The sequence below is a fragment of the Portunus trituberculatus genome, chromosome 18 (genome assembly GCF_017591435.1).
Source record: "Portunus trituberculatus isolate SZX2019 chromosome 18, ASM1759143v1, whole genome shotgun sequence".
Lineage (NCBI taxonomy): Eukaryota > Metazoa > Arthropoda > Malacostraca > Decapoda > Portunidae > Portunus > Portunus trituberculatus.
In genome coordinates this window covers 21,828,543-21,851,777 of record NC_059272.1, presented here as the reverse complement: position 1 = coordinate 21,851,777, position 23,235 = coordinate 21,828,543, and the positions used below count along the sequence as shown (strand labels likewise).

At 22.7% G+C, this 23,235-nt stretch overlaps 2 protein-coding genes across 8 annotated transcripts in view; one reads left to right on the top strand and one right to left on the bottom strand.

Moving 5' to 3' along the window:
* The window catches only part of LOC123505849 (coronin-1C-A-like), a 47,860-nt gene extending 40,918 nt beyond the window's left edge, over positions 1-6,942 (top strand). For 2 of the 5 annotated variants that reach the window (XM_045257628.1, XM_045257629.1), the window contains one exon: positions 3,515-6,942. In XM_045257628.1, the coding sequence (XP_045113563.1) occupies positions 3,515-3,580 (66 nt within the window). In that variant the 3' untranslated portion in view covers positions 3,581-6,942. Of the gene's footprint in view, positions 1-506; positions 1,478-1,499; positions 1,548-2,996; positions 3,072-3,514 lie in introns of those variants that run through there. The other 3 variants (XM_045257626.1, XM_045257627.1, XM_045257630.1) reach the window with 3 other exon arrangements.
* Positions 5,897-23,235, bottom strand: part of LOC123505847 (exonuclease 1-like) — a 35,639-nt gene continuing 18,300 nt past the window's right edge. For 2 of the 3 annotated variants that reach the window (XM_045257625.1, XM_045257623.1), the window contains exons 8-11: positions 22,159-22,540; positions 18,877-19,465; positions 17,938-18,122; positions 5,897-9,080 (exon numbers count right to left, since the gene is read on the bottom strand). In XM_045257625.1, coding sequence (XP_045113560.1) covers positions 9,041-9,080; positions 17,938-18,122; positions 18,877-19,465; positions 22,159-22,540 — 1,196 coding nt within the window. In that variant the 3' untranslated portion in view covers positions 5,897-9,040. The remainder of the gene's footprint in view (positions 9,081-17,937; positions 18,123-18,876; positions 19,466-22,158; positions 22,541-23,235) is intronic. The other variant, XM_045257624.1, reaches the window with a different exon arrangement.

Below are 23,235 nucleotides of genomic sequence, written 5' to 3'. Positions count from 1 at the left end.
TATACAGTATACATATTTCAGGAGAGAGAGAGAGAGAGAGAGAGAGAGAGAGAGAGAGAGAGAGAGAGAGAGAGAGAGAGACTGCAGTAGGCTGATTCTTAAGTCATAGATATGGTTTTCATCTTCCTTGAGTATGCATTAGGAAGGGTTAGTGTGGTAGGATGGGATTCACTTCTTTAAACAACCACAATCCCATTTTACTTCTTGTGGTAGTAGTAGCATTGTATGTAATTTCCTTTGTACAAGGTTTTCCAAGTCCTCACACGGAGGAGGGTGCTACGTAAAACATGCTTTTTGTAGGCATTTAATCAAAAAAAGAACGGTGATTTACATGGTTAGTCTGTTTTCTAATAGATTCCTAATTCTGCTAAATTTTGTAAGGCTTTTATTTTTGCTATATATGGCTTTAGAGTTACATTTACATATGTATGTTAGAAATTCAGTTTAGTTATAGTATTCTTATGGCCCTACACTAATTAATGCTTTTTCATTGTTGATTTATACAGGTCTAACTTTGGCTCAGGTAGTTTGGCATATTATACATTCATTGAATGCAAATGTCTAATCTTCCTTTTAAATAAAAATAGTATAGAAGTGCACAAAAAGTATGTTTCAAGTGGAAAACTGCATAGTTTAAGAACAGTTGTACGTTTAAAACACCTAAAATAGCCTTGTTGCTGCATGAACAGCCTTGGTGCTTTATCGCCTCACTATAATAGCATCCTCAGCTTCTTTGTGCTAACAAGCTCTCAAGTTTTAATTTTCTTTATATACAACATGTGCGACATTCTAATTGGAGAAGTAGAAAGCAATGCATATATTATGTATATTAATAATTCATGATTTTGCTGGAAAGTTACTGCAAACTTATTTACAACTGTCATATGCTTAATCTTACTGGCTTCATATTTATTCTGTTGTAAATATAAAACTGGCTGGTGGGAAATATTTTTGAATATTCTACTTTGCAGTATTCTTGGCTAAATATACATTGGATGTGAGGTCTGTTCAAAAGTTATCTGATTGAATTTTCTTGTTTGATTGGGAAAAAAAAATCTTAAAATTTTTTTCAACCACCTGAAGCCATTAGACAAAGAGTGGACTGTTAACAAGCTAAAATTCTTACTTTATTAACCAGGCATATTTGATTATAGAAACAGTTGAAGAAATTGTTAATAACGTAGAATGTTATGTGGATAACTTGAGAATGGACAGAGTGGCTGCAAAGTATATGCTCAAATAGCTTTTGTGCAAACATTACTTCTATCTGATTAAGAATTCTTGGCCAAACTTGAGGTGCCTCAGATTTTCCAGGCCTCTTACTGTCTGAATGGTTACTTGTGAATTCTTGCTGTTGCCTAAATGAAGATGCCTTTTGAAAGATGCGTTTTAGAGCCAAAACAATATCTTGGGATAAGTTTTACAATTTTTAGCCATTTCAAAATATGAGATAAGATTTGTTCCACTTGACTATTGGGCTACTTTATTCCACTTGAAAGAAGCTCAAGAGGCTTTCTTTGAAGGAGATTAAAGTTGGAATCCTGAAGGTTAGTAATTTTTTCAACCCTGATTTAAGATACTTTTTAAACAGACCTCATATTCTTCATTTGACATGTTTGCATGGAGTTTATAATTGAATAATACTTAATATATAATATAGATGATCCTCTTTATATGCATGCTTGTTTTATATACAGTATATATATATATATATATATATATATATATATATATATATATATATATATATATATATATATATATATATATATATATATATATATATATATATATATATATATATATATATATATATATATATATATATATATATATATATATATATATATATATATATATATATATATATATATATATATATATATATATATATATATATATATATATATATATATATATATATATATATATATATATATAATAGTTGTCTTACATTTTACTTATTATCCTGATTTCTACATACGTATGATAAAAAAATAACTTATTAAGGTCAGTGTGTCACTGAAACTGGTACATCTATTAATAGATGGGACATAAGTGTTGTATATAATTAGAGATTGCCAGTCTCAGATTCATTGTACATTTATAATTCAAGACTGCTGAGCTTTTGAAGCTTTTAGTTTCCATGGAAGTTTTTATTGAGTAATGTTTGAAAATAATGGTACAGTAAGTCCTCATTATACGGTACATATATGCGTTCCTGAAAACCTTACTGCAAATCTTAATTACCGTATACCGAACCCATTATAATATGTAATAATAGGGGATGTGTTCTAGCACGTCGAAAGTCACCCCTACATACATGAAAATAGTCATGCAAAAAAATGTAAAGTACTATGCAAAAGAAATAAACAATGTTTTTATTTACCTTTCACTCGCCATGTATTTTATCAGATGATGTCCCTCCCGAGGCTAAGGGACAGTTGGGATTTCACCCCTTACTCATAATATCCACAAAAAACACGCTGTAAGGATTTCACTTGTGTTCATTGGGAAATGCGGGAAGAGACTGATTGTTGTGGTGGCCGCGGGGCGTGGTGGCGCCACAGTACGGTGTAAACAAAACACGAGCAGATACCATATCTGTGAAATTTTCTTACCGTTAATAGAATTGAGGGTAGTAATTACCAAACACCGTAACTGAATTTACAGGATAACGAAGTACCGTATAAGGAGGACTTACTGTATTATGGTGCTTCACTTTTCCAGATCTGTACCATGACAGTTATGTTCTATAGTTAGTAGTTACTATATTACTTTGAATACTTAGGGGTTCGTGAAATGCTCACAATACTGGAATTGATTTAACTACCTTACTGTCATTGGTAGGGTAATAGTTTTGTAAATTAATTTGCATGATCAGTTTTGAAAGTTGCAACACTCCAAGCTTTGACAGCATCACTGGCTTGCTTAGTTTCCTTTGTGGAATCTTCCTCCAACCTACACTAGGGCTGATGATCCTGTCTGTCCAACAGGAGATGGTGCCTGTCACTTCTTGTTACACAATTCATTCTGTGAGGAAGAAACCTGTGCAAGGTCATGTGGTGCATGTAAGTAATGGGCCTTAGTGGAGCTCTACCACCTATCCCACCACATAGTGGTGATTTTGTCCAGTTTTCTTTTCATGTCGGCCCATCAGTCTTCCGGGTGTGAGTTGTGGCAACCACCATGGCCTGTTGATTTGTCTGTCACCCTCACAAATCTACATCCAGTTCATGTTGCATTCAGCCTTTTATCGTATTCAGTTTTGTGGCGCCTCATTGTTTTCTAAAGTAATGTTTTATTTCTTAATGCATAGAGCACTGCATCAGAAATGTCTTTTGCTACATGTATACAATTACTGTGATCGTCTTATTTGTCTTCTGAGGTTTTGTTTCAGTATTTTGTATGATGGAAAACCTGAGAATTGTTTTAAACAATTTATTAAAATTTTTCTTGTCAGTTTTTCCCAAAAAACCTCAAGGACCCAACTAACACAACCATATTCCGCCAGGCCCCATCCACTCTTACTGCCAACACGGTCAACAACAATTGTGACATGGCCCCTGATGAGGTGTAGAGACTCGAGGACAGTGTCTTCTTGTACAAGAGGCTGATGATTAAGAGGCTTAAGGTGTTTACTCCACACCAGCCAGTTGTGCAGAGTTACAGGAAGAGTACATTGGATTGAGAGATCTTATCAAGTGTTTCTCATAAATGTGCAGGATTGTATTTTGGTGTAGTCAGTCCCAAGTCAGTGTGAAAAATAATCTGCTACACATTTGGTATTTGGTAGCAGCATCCTAGTGAAGAGCAGATGAATGGAATCATTTATTTTAGTCAATTGATTGTGTGAGAATCCTGTAAATAATTTTGTGTTAAGGGCTATTATGTCCATTGCTCATTAGTAACCAGTCAGCTGTCCAGCCATAGCTGCTTCTTTTTCCTCATAACTTGCCCTGGTTGTTACCAACCAAGCCTTTGTCTTGTGCCTGTTGCCAGTTTTTGTATGTTCAAAATAATAGAATTTTAGTATGTTTCCCTTGAAATAAGAGCGAAAGTTTTCTGCTCACTAACATTTCTTTTGATACTTAATTTTATTTCAAATTCATGCTATTTATTTTGCACTAATATAAAATGCAAAAGTTTGGGAGGGTATGTCTGCTGTACAAACTATCTGTACAAAGTTGTACAATTTTATTAATGTAAACTCCTATTTTTAGAGAAATAGGTGAATGAGTGAGGACAAAATTTTAAGTAGATGCAGGATAGTCTTAGTTTTCTTAGCTGTAAAATATGTTTGGTAAAGTTTGATAGAATTGCATGGCTCTTTGGATAGCCGTTTTTAATTATTATAATTATTTTGAGTTAGTATTTTTTTATAACGATTTTTCTGCTCAGTGTAGTTCCTATGCAGAGTGACTGCTTATTAACTCCCACTAGTGAGGTTGACCATAGCTTTACAAGTCACTAGTAGGTTGATCAGTACCTCCAGGCTTGACTGATCTGATGCCTTGAGGCCCAGGCCCAGAAGGGGGTGTGCTGGAAGTCCTCGTTTGGTCTCAATTTTTCATATCCAGAATATTTTGTTTAAACTGTGAAGAAAATAAAAACAAGGAATTGTACTGGGGTTAAATTGAGGGTTCACATATAGGATGTATTATTGTCTTGATTTAAGGAAATGCTTGTAAAGATGAATGTGTAAGATGAGGACCTCCAGTGGGTGACATTGTTAGCTCAAAATGGCCCACCCTGAGCCTATGTTGCTGTTCTGGTGGATCAAGAATTCAGACTAGGATCTCATATTGTCTTGGCATTGCAGCCCAGTCACAACCTCTTATGTTTTCTCCATTTGGGATTACATTACATGTATGGCCCAGATTATCTGGTAATTGAGAAGTTGATTGAATGTATACTCATTAAGACATTATTTTCATTGTAATTGGACTGTATAACACAAAGGCATTGACATAGCTGACTCATATGTTAAAGTTGTGGGTGTATCTTTTACAGATGAAGGAAGGAAGTCCTTATGATTAAGTAGGTTAAAATGCCTACTATGGTCTAATTTTTGCTGAAGAATTTAGGATTGTCAACATGTGGTGATTGGCTGTGTCACAAAATTGTTGCCAATAGGCAGGCCAAATATTTATAAATTCAGGGTGTGGCAGCCCAGCATTCACACTGTAAGGATGTATTGGATTACTCATCCATGATTATCATTGTTATTATTTTGTGACATGTTTCCCATCAGGTTTTGAAGAGGATGATTGTATTATTGACACATTTGCCCAGTCATCTTTTTAGTGTTCCTAAAATGGTGCTCTAAATTATATTGGAAGGAATTTTCCTGAGTTTTGATCACTGGATACTAATTTACATTTTTTCTAATAGGAATTTGTTTATAGATAATCATTGTCATTGTTTATCAATAAAGTTACCACATCAGTAATGTGTTCGGAGGGATGTCAGATTAATTTTGTGAAATGTGATGCAGTTTGACTTACATGTTAGATAAGCTCTAGGTAAGAGAACCCTTGTTTTGAAGCCAAAGCCTTTGTGTAGTAGCTATTGATAGCTACTTATCTGTGCTATATTCACTTTGTCCTTATTTTATCATCTAGGCAGAGTATGCAGTAATTTCTACTTAATCTTATGATTTAATGGTTATCAAAGATTCATTGGTCACTTGTACAATTAAATATTGCATTACTCCATAGATGATAATATTCTTGGTGTCAGTAATTTTATTATTGTTGTGTTCACTATTAAGGAGTGGGGTAAAGTAGTTAATGTAGAGCTGAGAAACTTTTTAATACTTTTAAAGTGATCTCTCCTTTTCACATATTTTATGCAAGATGAAAAGAAAAGCAGGAAACAAAATAAGCTCACATTATGAAGGTGTAATGTTCATCTATTTATATATCAAGGTGATGAGTCCCTTCAAGGGAGGAATAATTTAAAGTTTACATTAAGGCTTGGGAAAATGTGAATCATCCCACACTTTTTATGTTGTCATCATTATAGGATGAGGATCCCCAGTCCACTGGGTCTGTACCTTTAAGTTGTCCTTAACAATACATACAGGAATGGAGACATGCAGATGAAACAGTTTACAAACAAATTACATTTCTTTAAATCAATTGTAAATTTGGATTTACTGGAGATTATTTTTACTTTTTTACTTAATGCTTTTTTGCAATGCTTTATGAAGTAGTATTAGTTTTTGTAAATATAAATTCTACTTTTGTAAATCTGGGTCAAAGACTAGACTTATTTTTCTTAATTTATAACAGTATCATGCTTCGAAGTAAAGTCATGTCTTAGTGTAGGAATGAAAATCCGGAGAGGGATTTCCAGTTCTTCCAGTTTACATACAATGATTCACGTGAAATACTGTGGTAAAAGCATTCTTCTGACTGTGCTTATGAAGGTTGTCACACCTTTCACAATTCAAGAATCTAGTAATTGTATACTGTGATTCACATGTACTCTATGCCCTTTTATCTCGAAGCTGGCTACTTTGTGCCATGTTTCCTTTACAAATACAATGCTGAAAAAAAAACTTCCTTTCAATGGATGACAATAATGGTGCTTTACTCTATTAATGTGAGCAAAATAATGTAAAGATTACAAAAAAAGTCTTTTAATTGACTTGACTAATCCTTTTGAGTCAATCTCATTACAGAAGCACTGTTATCTCTTGAGTCAAATCTCAGTACAGAAGCAGTGCACCTGAACACTGTGCCTTATCCTACAGGGTGTGTTTTAATGCCCTGTATTACCCCACCCCTTGTCATTAGCCACATAATATATAGGGAGTTTTATGTGCCATTATGATAATTAAAACATAAAATTATATGACATTGAACATGAACCAGATTAATCTGGAATATCTTCACTGGTATGGATGCTTGAGGTAATAAAAGGTATCAGTCATAATTCTTACTCTTCTCTGTGTGCACTTGAATGGTGTTTTTGTGTGTCATATTGAAGTCTACAGCATTGGCTGCATAGTTTTATTTATATTAAATTTTTTCTAATTTCAAGGGGAAAGGAGCATTATTTCTTAAATAGTTGTTTGTTAAGAAGTTTCATACACCATCAGTATTTTCTTTATAAGGTTTGATTGTTTATTAATGCTAAAGACATCTTATGGTCTAAAACATATAATTTCAGGAGACTGAGTGAGAATGAAGACCTGTACTTTCCTGAAAATGTAAACAAATATATTTTGAGATTACACAAGATGCAGATTGAAGAACAGTCACATCTTTAGAAAATACTGATAAATTCTAGAAACCTCCTTTAAGGGGAGCGTCCGGTTTAAATTGGTGTTGTCATATCTTTGGTAAATATGCATGAAACGCTCTGATTTTTATGTTATGAAGTATTGGGAACATGTACATCAATATTAGACATTCATCCCCATTCTAGTCCCCAACCCTGCCATGCAATTATAATTGCAACTAAAACTTATGAGTGTTATTCTGGGGTTATTATTTGCTCCATAACCTTCATTTTCCTGTGGCAAAGACACGTTATAATAAGAAAGGTTTCCACTTTGTTAGGCTGTTTTATGAATTTTTTTTTTTTTGACAAAAAATAATACAAAATTCCAGGTCACATATATAAAAACAATAGCGATGTGAATTGATAGAAGTAGTAGTATTCTCCTTTTTAGTTTGTTTAATTGAAATCCAGCTAAAATTGACTTTAAAATAGATTTTAGAAGGAGAATAACTTATGTTTTGAGATACGGACCAATAAAGTTTATCGATCGATCTCGACCTCGTTATAACACACTAGGAAGTTTATTCAGGTTTACTACATGTTCTTTTTATCATCTACAATCTCATAATACAATTAGATGTAGTCCCCTCCTGTCAATAATATGTTGATCCTGAAGAGGCTTTTCTTCTGACGTCCAGCTCCCACTTTTACTGGTTGTGATGTGTTCTTGAAGCTGCATGGTTATGGTGTTCTCGTATATATCAGGCTCCAAACTGTAGTCAAAGGCAGGAGATTTTTCGGCCTCCTTTTCATCAGCATGACAAGCTCGTCATCATTTTCCACATCTTTTCCTTTCTCAATATTTTGTAAATGATCTTCTCTAATTGTGATAATGGGACCTTTTCTTCTTTATTTCCTTGTCTTTGTTCTGCGTGAGATGTGGTGTGGCGGTGGTGGTGGGCGACACGAGGATGTGTATTGGAGCATTTGAGGTGTCGGGTTCAACACGCTCTTTTTATTCTTTGACTTCCATACTCAGAATATTCTAAGTGTCCTTCCTCTGCTTATTCCTCTTAAACACCCATCCCATGGTTGGCAGTAGGTGAAAAGCAGGATGCAGTAACTAAATTACGTTCTGTGTAGCAGAGTGAGAGACGCAGCAACAACCTCTTTCTCTGATAGCTTTCCCCCTACTGAGTCTCACTGGTGCCTTGACTGACACCACGCATAGATTTTCAGTGTTGCCGTGTCATGTCCACCAAAAAAAGTTAAGATTTTTGCCTTTTTTTCTTAGTTAAAAAAAAAAAAAAAAAAAAAAAAAAAAATCCTGCTAATGTAAACACATGCATGTGGTTGAGTACGGGACCATTAAATGGCATTTAAATGGAACCAATGCACTTTTCGCCATAAAACTTTGTGATATAATAGCTAACGTATATCTACCACATTTTTTTTTCCACAAAAAGTATTATTTTTCAATTTTTTTTTGGTATCTAAACTGGACGCCCACCTTAATATAGTCAAATGAAGAACAATGTTTCCTCACAATAAAATACAAAAACACAAAGTACATGTTCAATAAAGCAGTCAATGCTGTAGACTTAAACTAGTTGGTTATAACCTACTTTGTAAAAATTACCACATAGTTATGACATGACTGAGAAAGGCTGCAGGTTATGTTTTTTTTCAATGTCCCTTGAGAGAGAGAGAGAGAGAGAGAGAGAGAGAGAGAGAGAGAGAGAGAGAGAGAGAGAGAGAGAGAGAATTATTTACAATTTTAGTTTCAGCTGGATAACAGACCAAGCCTTCATGATGGAGATTTAGGCAGCTGGAGTTTTCGTCCGTCTCTGGGGAAGGAAAAAAAAAAAATAAATAAAAATAAAAATAAAAATAAAAAATAAATGAAAAATATATATATATATATATATATATATATATATATATATATATATATATATATATATATATATATATATATATATATATATATATATATATATATATATATATATATATATATATATATATATATATATATATATATATATATATATATATATATATATATATATATATATATATATATATATATATATATATATATATATATATATATATATATATATATATATATATATATATATATATATATATATATATATATATATATATATATATATATATATATATATATATATATATATATATATATATATATATATATATATATATATATATATATATATATATATATATATATATATAGATATATATATATATATATATATATATATATATATATATATATATAGATATATATATATATATATATATATATATATATATATATATATATATATATATATATATATATATATATATATATATATATATATATATATATATATATATATATATAGATATATATATATATATATATATATATATATATATATATATATATATATATATATATATATATATATATATATATATATATATATATATATATATATATATATATATATATATATATATATATATATATATATATATATATATATATATATATATATATATATATATATATATATATATATATATATATATATATATATATATATATATATATATATATATATATATATATATATATATATATATATATATATATATATATATATATATATATATATATATATATATATATATATATATATATATATATATATATATATATATATATATATATATATATATATATATATATATATATATATATATATATATATATATATATATATATATATATATATATATATATATATATATATATATATATATATATATATATATATATATATATATATATATATATATATATATATATATATATATATATATATATATATATATATATATATATATATATATATATATATATATATATATATATATATATATATATATATATATATATATATATATATATATATATATATATATATATATATATATATATATATATATATATATATATATATATATATATATATATATATATATATATATATATATATATATATATATATATATATATATATATATATATATATATATATATATATATATATATATATATATATATATATATATATATATATATATATATATATATATATATATATATATATATATATATATATATATATATATATATATATATATATATATATATATATATATATATATATATATATATATATATATATATATATATATATATATATATATATATATATATATATATATATATATATATATATATATATATATATATATATATATATATATATATATATATATATATATATATATATATATATATATATATATATATATATATATATAGATAGATATATATATATATATATATATATATATATATATATATATATATATATATATATATATATATATATATATATATATATATATATATATATATATATATATATATAGATATATATATATATATATATATATATAGATATATATATATATATATATATATATATATATATATATATATATATATATATATATATATATATATATATATATATATATATATATATATATATATATATATATATATATATATATATATATATATATATATATATATATATATATATATATATATATATATATATATATATATATATATATATATATATATATATATATATATATATATATATATATATATATATATATATATATATATATATATATATATATATATATATATATATATATATATATATATATATATATATATATATATATATATATATATATATATATATATATATATATATATATATATATATATATATATATATATATATATATATATATATATATATATATATATATATATATATATATATATATATATATATATATATATATATATATATATATATATATATATATATATATATATATATATATATATATATATATATATATATATATATATATATATATATATATATATATATATATATATATATATATATATATATATATATATATATATATATATATATATATATATATATATATATATATATATATATATATATATATATATATATATATATATATATATATATATATATATATATATATATATATATATATATATATATATATATATATATATATATATATATATATATATATATATATATATATATATATATATATATATATATATATATATATATATATATATATATATATATATATATATATATATATATATATATATATATATATATATATATATATATATATATATATATATATATATATATATATATATATATATATATATATATATAGATATATATATATATATATATATATATATATATAGATATATATATATATATATATATATATATATATATATATATATATATATATATATATATATATATATATATATATATATATATATATATATATATATATATATATATATATATATATATATATATATATATATATATATATATATATATATATATATATATATATATATATATATATATATATATATATATATATATATATATATATATATATATATATATATATATATATATATATATATATATATATATATATATATATATATATATATATATATATATATATATATATATATATATATATATATATATATATATATATATATATATATATATATATATATATATATATATATATATATATATATATATATATATATATATATATATATATATATATATATATATATATATATATATATATATATATATATATATATATATATATATATATATATATATATATATATATATATATATATATATATATATATATATATATATATATATATATATATATATATATATATATATATATATATATATATATATATATATATATATATATATATATATATATATATATATATATATATATATATATATATATATATATATATATATATATATATATATATATATATATATATATATATATATATATATATATATATATATATATATATATATATATATATATATATATATATATATATATATATATATATATATATATATATATATATATATATATATATATATATATATATATATATATATATATATATATATATATATATATATATATATATATATATATATATATATATATATATATATATATATATATATATATATATATATATATATATATATATATATATATATATATATATATATATATATATATATATATATATATATATATATATATATATATATATATATATATATATATATATATATATATATATATATATATATATATATATATATATATATATATATATATATATATATATATATATATATATATATATATATATATATATATATATATATATATATATATATATATATATATATATATATATATATATATATATATATATATATATATATATATATATATATATATATATATATATATATATATATATATATATATATATATATATATATATATATATATATATATATATATATATATATATATATATATATATATATATATATATATATATATATATATATATATATATATATATATATATATATATATATATATATATATATATATATATATATATATATATATATATATATATATATATATATATATATATATATATATATATATATATATATATATATATATATATATATATATATATATATATATATATATATATATATATATATATATATATATATATATATATATATATATATATATATATATATATATATATATATATATATATATATATATATATATATATATATATATATATATATATATATATATATATATATATATATATATATATATATATATATATATATATATATATATATATATATATATATATATATATATATATATATATATATATATATATATATATATATATATATATATATATATATATATATATATATATATATATATATATATATATATATATATATATATATATATATATATATATATATATATATATATATATATATATATATATATATATATATATATATATATATATATATATATATATATATATATATATATATATATATATATATATATATATATATATATATATATATATATATATATATATATATATATATATATATATATATATATATATATATATATATATATATATATATATATATATATATATATATATATATATATATATATATATATATATATATATATATATATATATATATATATATATATATATATATATATATATATATATATATATATATATATATATATATATATATATATATATATATATATATATATATATATATATATATATATATATATATATATATATATATATATATATATATATATATATATATATATATATATATATATATATATATATATATATATATATATATATATATATATATATATATATATATATATATATATATATATATATATATATATATATATATATATATCTATCTATATCTATTTATATATATATATATATATATATATATATATATATATATATATATATATATATATATATATATATATATATATATATATATATATATATATATATATATATATATATATATATATATATATATATATATATATATATATATATATATATATATATATATATATATATATATATATATATATATATATATATATATATATATATATATATATATATATATATATATATATATATATATATATATATATATATCTATATATATATATATATATATATATATATATATATATATATATATATATATATATATATATATATATATATATATATATATATATATATATATATATATATATATATATATATATATATATATATATATATATATATATATATATATATATATATATATATATATATATATATATATATATATATATATATATATATATATATATATATATATATATATATATATATATATATATATATATATATATATATATATCTATATATATATATATATATATATATATATATATATATATATATATATATATATATATATATATATATATATATATATATATATATATATATATATATATATATATATATATATATATATATATATATATATATATATATATATATATATATATATATATATATATATATATATATATATATATATATATATATATATATATATATATATATATATATATATATATATATATATATATATATATATATATATATATATATATATATATATATATATATATATATATATATATATATATATATATATATATATATATATATATATATATATATATATATATATATATATATATATATATATATATATATATATATATATATATATATATATATATATATATATATATATATATATATATATATATATATATATATATATATATATATATATATATATATATATATATATATATATATATATATATATATATATATATATATATATATATATATATATATATATATATATATATATATATATATATATATATATATATATATATATATATATATATATATATATATATATATATATATATATATATATATATATATATATATATATATATATATATATATATATATATATATATATATATATATATATATATATATATATATATATATATATATATATATATATATATATATATATATATATATATATATATATATATATATATATATATATATATATATATATATATATATATATATATATATATATATCTATATATATATATATATATATATCTATATATATATATATATATATATATATATATATATATATATATATATATATATATATATATATATATATATATATATATATATATATATATATATATATATATATATATATATATATATATATATATATATATATATATATATATATATATATATATATATATATATATATATATATATATATATATATATATATATATATATATATATATATATATATATATATATATATATATATATATATATATATATATATATATATATATATATATATATATATATATATATATATATATATATATATATATATATATATATATATATATATATATATATATATATATATATATATATATATATATATATATATATATATATATATATATATATATATATATATATATATATATATATATATATATATATATATATATATATATATCTATATATATATATATATATATATATATATATATATATATATATATATATATATATATATATATATATATATATATATATATCTATATATATATATATCTATATATATATATATATATATATATATATATATATATATATATATATATATATATATATATATATATATATCTATATATATATATATATATATATATATATATATATATATATATATATATATATATATATATATATATATATATATATATATATATATATATATATATCTATATATATCTATATATATATATATATATATATATATATATATATCTATATATATATATATATATATATCTATATATATATATATATATATATCTATCTATATATCTATATATATATATATATATATATATATATATATATATATATATATATATATATATATATATATATATATATATATATATATATATATATATATATATATATATATATATATATCTATATATATATATATATATATATATATATATATATATATATATATATATATATATATATATATATATATATATATATATCTATATATATATATATATATATATATATATATATATATATATATATATATATATATATATATATATATATATATATATATATATATATATATATATATATATATATATATATATATATATATATATATATATATATATATATATATATATATATATATATATATATATATATATATATATATATATATATATATATATATATATATATATATATATATATATATATATATATATATATATATATATATATATCTATCTATATATATATATATATATATATATATATATATATATATATATATATATATATATATCTATATATATATCTATCTATATCTATATATATATATATATATATATATATATATATATATATATATCTATATATATCTATATATATATATATATATATATATATATATATATATATATCTATCTATATATATATATATCTATATATATATATATATATATATATATATATATATATATATCTATATATCTATCTATCTATCTATCTATATATATATATATCTATATATATATATATATATATATATATATATATATATATATATATATATATATATATATATATATATATATATATATATATATATATATATATATATATATATATATATATATATATATCTATATATATATATATATATATATATATATATATATATATATATATATATATATATATATATATATATATATATATATATATATATATATATATATATATATATATATATATATATATATATATATATATATATATATATTTTTATATTTTCTTTTTTTTTTCTTTTTTTTTTTTAATAATATACTAATATTCAGACCCAATATTCCTACAGTGAAGTAATGAATTTGGACACAACAAACAGCACTGGTATAAATAGGAAAATAATGATTGAAGAGATCATTAGACATAAAATTATTGTACATAAGATTCTCACTGGTCACTGAATTGAATTATTGAATCCTATTCGTGCAACCTCTAACTCATGACAAGAAAACAAAGGTCCTCATTTATCTCTATCATTGTATCTAAAGCTCTAATCTTATATTTTGCCACTTCCATACACCAGAATTTCACTTATTTGTCACTGAAAGCTCCAATTCCACCATTCTCCTCTTACATACACCTGCATTTTCACCTCTATTTCATAAGAGGGACATATCTTACAACTACTGCTCTATTAGTGTTATTTTCTCTCATTCTTTCTTTGTGGTCAAACAACAGTAGGGTGCTGGACTAAGTTTCTTGAACCATTTCACATTCTTTCACCTTAACACCAGAACTGTTATACATATTTTTCATAACATTTACCATTCATTCTTTGCACACCATAGATGTTTCTCAAGCAGCTCATTTCAACTCCTGACATCCTCAACATTTATCTTGAATATTCAGCACATATTATCTTTCTTTAAATTAAATCAACATTTGAATTTGTAATGATTATGACTGATGGAATCACAGTAGGAAAATAATAAAAATAAAACTTTTGATAATGCTCACCAATAATGCTAAGAAACAAGAAATCTCGCAATTAAAAATGTCGTCTTGACCACTGAAATTTTTTTTTGAGAATTATTTGAATTACAATCATTGGATTGAAAAAAACTTCACTTTTAGTAGCATCATCTTTGGGGAGAAGTCATAATAAAGGCTTTCATACTAACCTTTTGAAGCTGAACATATCAGTCAGGCTTAGCTGCTTCTTGCCAGCTTCTTTACTTTTATTAGTTCGTTGCAATCCTTGGTTTCTGCATTGACTCTTATTAATAGAGACTGATTCTTGAGCATCTCCTATGGAAGACTTCTGCAAATACGAAACTGATTCTTGAGCATCTCCTATGGAAGACTTCTGCAAATACATAATGCGTACTATTTGATCATTATCATTAACTATTTATTAGCATTTTCATAATTCACTGGTGACACCAAACAGAGTAAAATAAGCTTCCCTCCCTGCCCTGATATTCCTAAAATAAAATAACTCAGGGTTAATACCAGAAGAGCAGTCTGACCTGAGAACATTTGTAGTTCCTTCCCTAGAGACTGGTGGAAGAGTCACTAGATCAATTTGTAATTTTAAGAGAATAGTGTTTGTGTAATTTGGTACATTTAATTTTGTGTAAAGGAAGAAAGTTGTTTTTAAAGGGCAGGCTGTGATTGTCCCTTTATGGTGTGAGGCAGAAAGGGAAGTGTTCAACAAGGCCAAAGCTGGGTTAATAATACCTTCATGGCTTCAGACCTAACTTAGAGTAGGTAAGTATAATTTCAGCAATGTCTATTGCCTCCTCCATTAACAAGTTGAGAAGAGCAATCTGTGTGAAAATAAGAATATAAGACAGCAAGAGATGCAACACTGTAGCGATGAGAAAGAGACTGAAGACAGTCATTTAGAGGAGAGGAGTTAATGAGATAAAAATGCTTTCTGATCCCACTATATCTAAAAGAACATAATAAGAAAGGAAGATAATAAAGGGGCTTTAATTTTTAGTAATAAGCATGGTGACAAGAAAACCTTAAGGAGAGGATCAAATAAGGAGTGGTACTATTAGTCAAGACTGTTTAGGCAAAGGAAGGAGATAATCTGAATGATTTCAGAAACTCACATAACAGTAGGACTTGGATGGGCAGTTTGTAGCATCTTTCAAAGGCATGACTGTAGAATTCTCAAGAGAAGATGGCAAGGAAGGTGTTAAACCAAAGGATTCATTATCTATTGAATCCATATCACTACACAATGATGTCTGTGATGAGGTGAGTTCACATTTAGAATTAACTTCCTCTGATTTTTTTTCTGGACTCAAGGCATTTTCCTCAGATGGTATGGCTTCATCTTGTAAGGAATTGGACTGACTTACTGCTGGTGGTTCACACTTATCTTTTGGAATAACTGTCTTGAATGTACTTGATGCTGCAGCACTTGCTTGAATTTTCTGAACTCTCAAGTCACTAGAGTTCACATTGCTAAATCTTTTCCAAATAAAGGAACTTTTTTGGATACTTTTGGACTTCAAAACTGGAGACAATGGAGAACTCATGCCCCTTGGAGAATCTTCAAGTGATTCTGATTCCTTAATTGCAGAATCATGATCTTTTTCTCCAGAAGATATATTTGTACTCTGATCCACTTCATTGTTTGGCTTGACATCCAGCTCCGAGTTGTTTGATTGGAGAGGAATGTTAGGTGAAAAGAATCTGAGAAAAAAAAAAAAAAAAAAATTATTTGAAAAGTGATAGTGATACTTATTTATCCTTCATTCATTTCATTACTTTATCAATGCATCAAACTAAATTGATCTTCACTTAATTCATTTATCATTTTTATTGAACTATTCATTTTTCAAAGTCTCTTCCATAATTCTGTGGTTCTTAATACTATCTCAATTGCTTTGTTATAGATGTTATAAATAACATAACATAAATAATAGGATAACAAAGGGCCACCAGGGCCCATCTAGGTTATCCTGTATCAGTCGCACAGCGATCTCGTCATCAGTACTTAAAGATACACTTACAAGTACACAATACATTATATACTAATTCTAAATATTTGGCCCATTAACAGGGCTAAGTCCTGCAGCGAAATCCTCTACAATTTGTGGTCCCCATACATGGGGATCATGTCTTGTTTAACTATAGTAAAGTTCTTATAAAAACTATCATGCAGCGCTATACATAATTATAAATCTAATAAATTTAAGTGCTTATCTAATCTGTTTTAAACATTGTCAAACTAGTGCTATTTACAACCGTCTCTGGCAATGCATTCCAGAAGTCTACCACCCTATGACTAAAGAAATATTTTCTTATATCTACCCTGCAGCCTTGCTTTCTAATCTTCCTGCCATGATTTCTAGTCCTACTTCCTCCTCTAAGGTAAAGAAAGATCTCACATCTATGTAGTTTGTATCTGAGAACATTTTAAATAACTCTATCATATCCCTCTTATACATCTCCTCTCAAATGAAAACATGTTTAATTCCTTTAATCTATCTCTATACTCCAGGCGCTTTAATGCTGGTATCATCCTAGTTGCTCTTCTCTGAACTGCTTCTAACATGTTGATATCCTGCCTATAGTGGGGTGACCAGGCCTGTATGCAATACTCTAAATGGGGCCTAACATAGGAATTATATAAGCTACGCACCACTTCCTTACTTTTATAACTAACATTTCTATTTATAAAACCCAGGATCCTATTTGCCCTATTTCTTGCTTCTAAACATTGCTTTGAAAATTTCATAGTCCTGTCTATCACTACTCCTAAATCCTTTCCTTCCTCTACTGCCTCTAGCCAACATCCCTCCATCTCATAGTTAAAGTTTGTGTTGTCTTTACCTAAATGCATAACCTGACACTTTTTAGAATTAAACTCCATCTGCCACCTGTCTGCCCATGCTATCAGCCTGTCCAGGTCTTGTTGTATTCTGTAATTGTCCTTTTCACCCTGTACTGCACATGCTATCTCAGTATCATCTGCAAACTTTGATACTTTGCTACTAATTCCTATATCTAAATCGTTAATGTACACCAAGAAAAGAAGAGGTCCTAGCACTGATCCTTGGGGTACCCCACTAACCACTTCCTTCCACTCAGACATTGCCCCATTTAATACTACTCTCTGTTTCATATCAGTGTTTACTCACTGAGTTTTGTGGCATTGATTAATGGGTACAGTTACCATATTTGGTGCAGATTATCTTAAGAGCATGTGTTGGAGGTTCTATACAGGTTAGTTTCAAAACAGAATACTGAGAAATAAAGCAAACAGCTTGAAGTAATACAATCAATCATATCTAATATGGTTCAACAAAGTATGGGTCGTGCCCCAGTATTGGGTTGCAAGCTGATATTCCAGTAGTCGCCACATAAAGATTATAATAATAATAATCATAATGATGATGATGATGATGATGATGATGATGATGATAATAATAGTAACTAACAGTAATGACTAATAATAATAATAATTCATAAGTAGTCCTAAATATGAGAGAGAGAGAGAGAGAGAGAGAGAGAGAGAGAGAGAGAGAGAGAGAGAGAGAGAGAGAGAGAGAGAGAGAGATTCTAAGACTTGGGGAAATGACAGTTGATTGTTGACATGAATGAGTTTCTCTGTCTCTCTCTCTCTCTCTACATCTATCTATCTATCTATCTATCTATATACATATATATATATATATATATATATATATATATATATATATATATATATATATATATATATATATATATATATATACACATAAACTGATATCAGGTTCAGGAAAGGTACGATAGATTGGAAATGCTGGCTCGTGAAGGTAAAGTATAAAATCAAACTGAGTTGTGATGAAAAAGTTTGAAGAACCCTGTCTGGTACTACATTAATAGTACGTACAGTGAATAAAATGGAGGATATAAGAAATGCTGTTCCTATCACTCTTGGTGAATTCTGACAGATCTTTGGTTATTTAGAATGGATGGATGTGTGAGTTTGAAACATTTCTAGCTGCTACTGGCCCTAGGGCAGCAGACTTTTGTTCACTACTTATGTGCAGTGTTATCCAAGTTTCAACAAGTATACAAGAGCCAACCAAAACTACCTAAGGTTGGAATAATAGGATAACTATCAAGCATTACTGAGACAAATATCTATTAAAGGAAACTAAGACCAACTGTGAGTTGACAATGAAACTTCAATTTCTGTCCTAAAGTTATCATGTACCAGATTGGATTTTGAAGAAACAACAATCATCTTAATATAGACTGAGCTGTATGGAATGAATGTCAATTGCCTTGAGGTTATAGTATTATAGTCTGTCAGCAACATAACTTTTTTTTTTTTTATTGTTTTAGCTTAAGTTTACCTTTCATTTCTTCTATCTTAATTTCTAACACACACTTACCTGCTTTGAACAATGATATTTGAGTCCATAACTGTTTTCTTCATCTTGCTAAATTTCTTAATGGAACTGTAGTTGCTGTTTGGCAAGCAAACCTTCTTGGGGCTCATGTGTTTTTTGGCAAATGGATTTTTTGACTTAGATGTTTCAGGTGGTGTCACAAAGTTCATATCTAAATCATCAGGATTTTCAACATCTTTAGATGGCACAGTTGGACTCGTCGTATGGCAGCCAGTATCAAGTAATTTTGTAATATGGTCTTTGTTCATGTTCTCAACCTGTTGTTCTTCGAGAGGCTCTGGTGATGCTTCAATTTTTTTCCGTTTCTGTGGCTGGGAATAAAGATCCTTCAGCTCTTGCTCTGAAATATTATCCTCCTCGGACTCTGAAAAAATTATATGAAGAAATAAAACCTTTGAAAACAGTAATGACTAAGACACCTGGTCTCGTAAGTTCAATTCTGAATATTCATTAAATGTTAAGAATGCCTTGATCAGAATGTTAGGATAAGAAGTGTCAAGGACTAAAAGTAATATGGATTTTACAATATAAATTAACTATATAGTAAGGACAGTCAATATTTGAGCAATAAAGTGTTTACCTACTTTGAATTAAACTTGGTACAAAAAACAAGTGTTCAAAGAAAAAGGATGAAAAAACTTTTCTAAATATTTAGGTCTTATTGAATAAGCTTCAGCTTTACTGCCAAGCTTAATTTTGTAAGAGTGTCTGCTAGTTAAGGGGCAAGTTTGAAGTATGGAGTCACAGCTGCTGGATGTCATCACTGAGCTTCAGTACTAAGAATATAGCAAAGTTCTGTAACCTACAATTAATCTTTCAACAGATGTTTTCATTGAGTTCAGATGAGTTGCTGGACTTGGCCTTGAAATAACAAATATTTTCAAGTCAAGAATCTCACTCACTCCTTTAGCTCTGTAGGAGGGGGCTCTCCCTTAAGTTACATTACAAATTACACAAACAATGACTTTCTAAATTTGGTAAGGCTTTGCTTCAGCAAAGAAATACTTATGTTCTATAGTTGTTACTTTCAATGTGTTGAGGATAAAATCCAGAAGAATC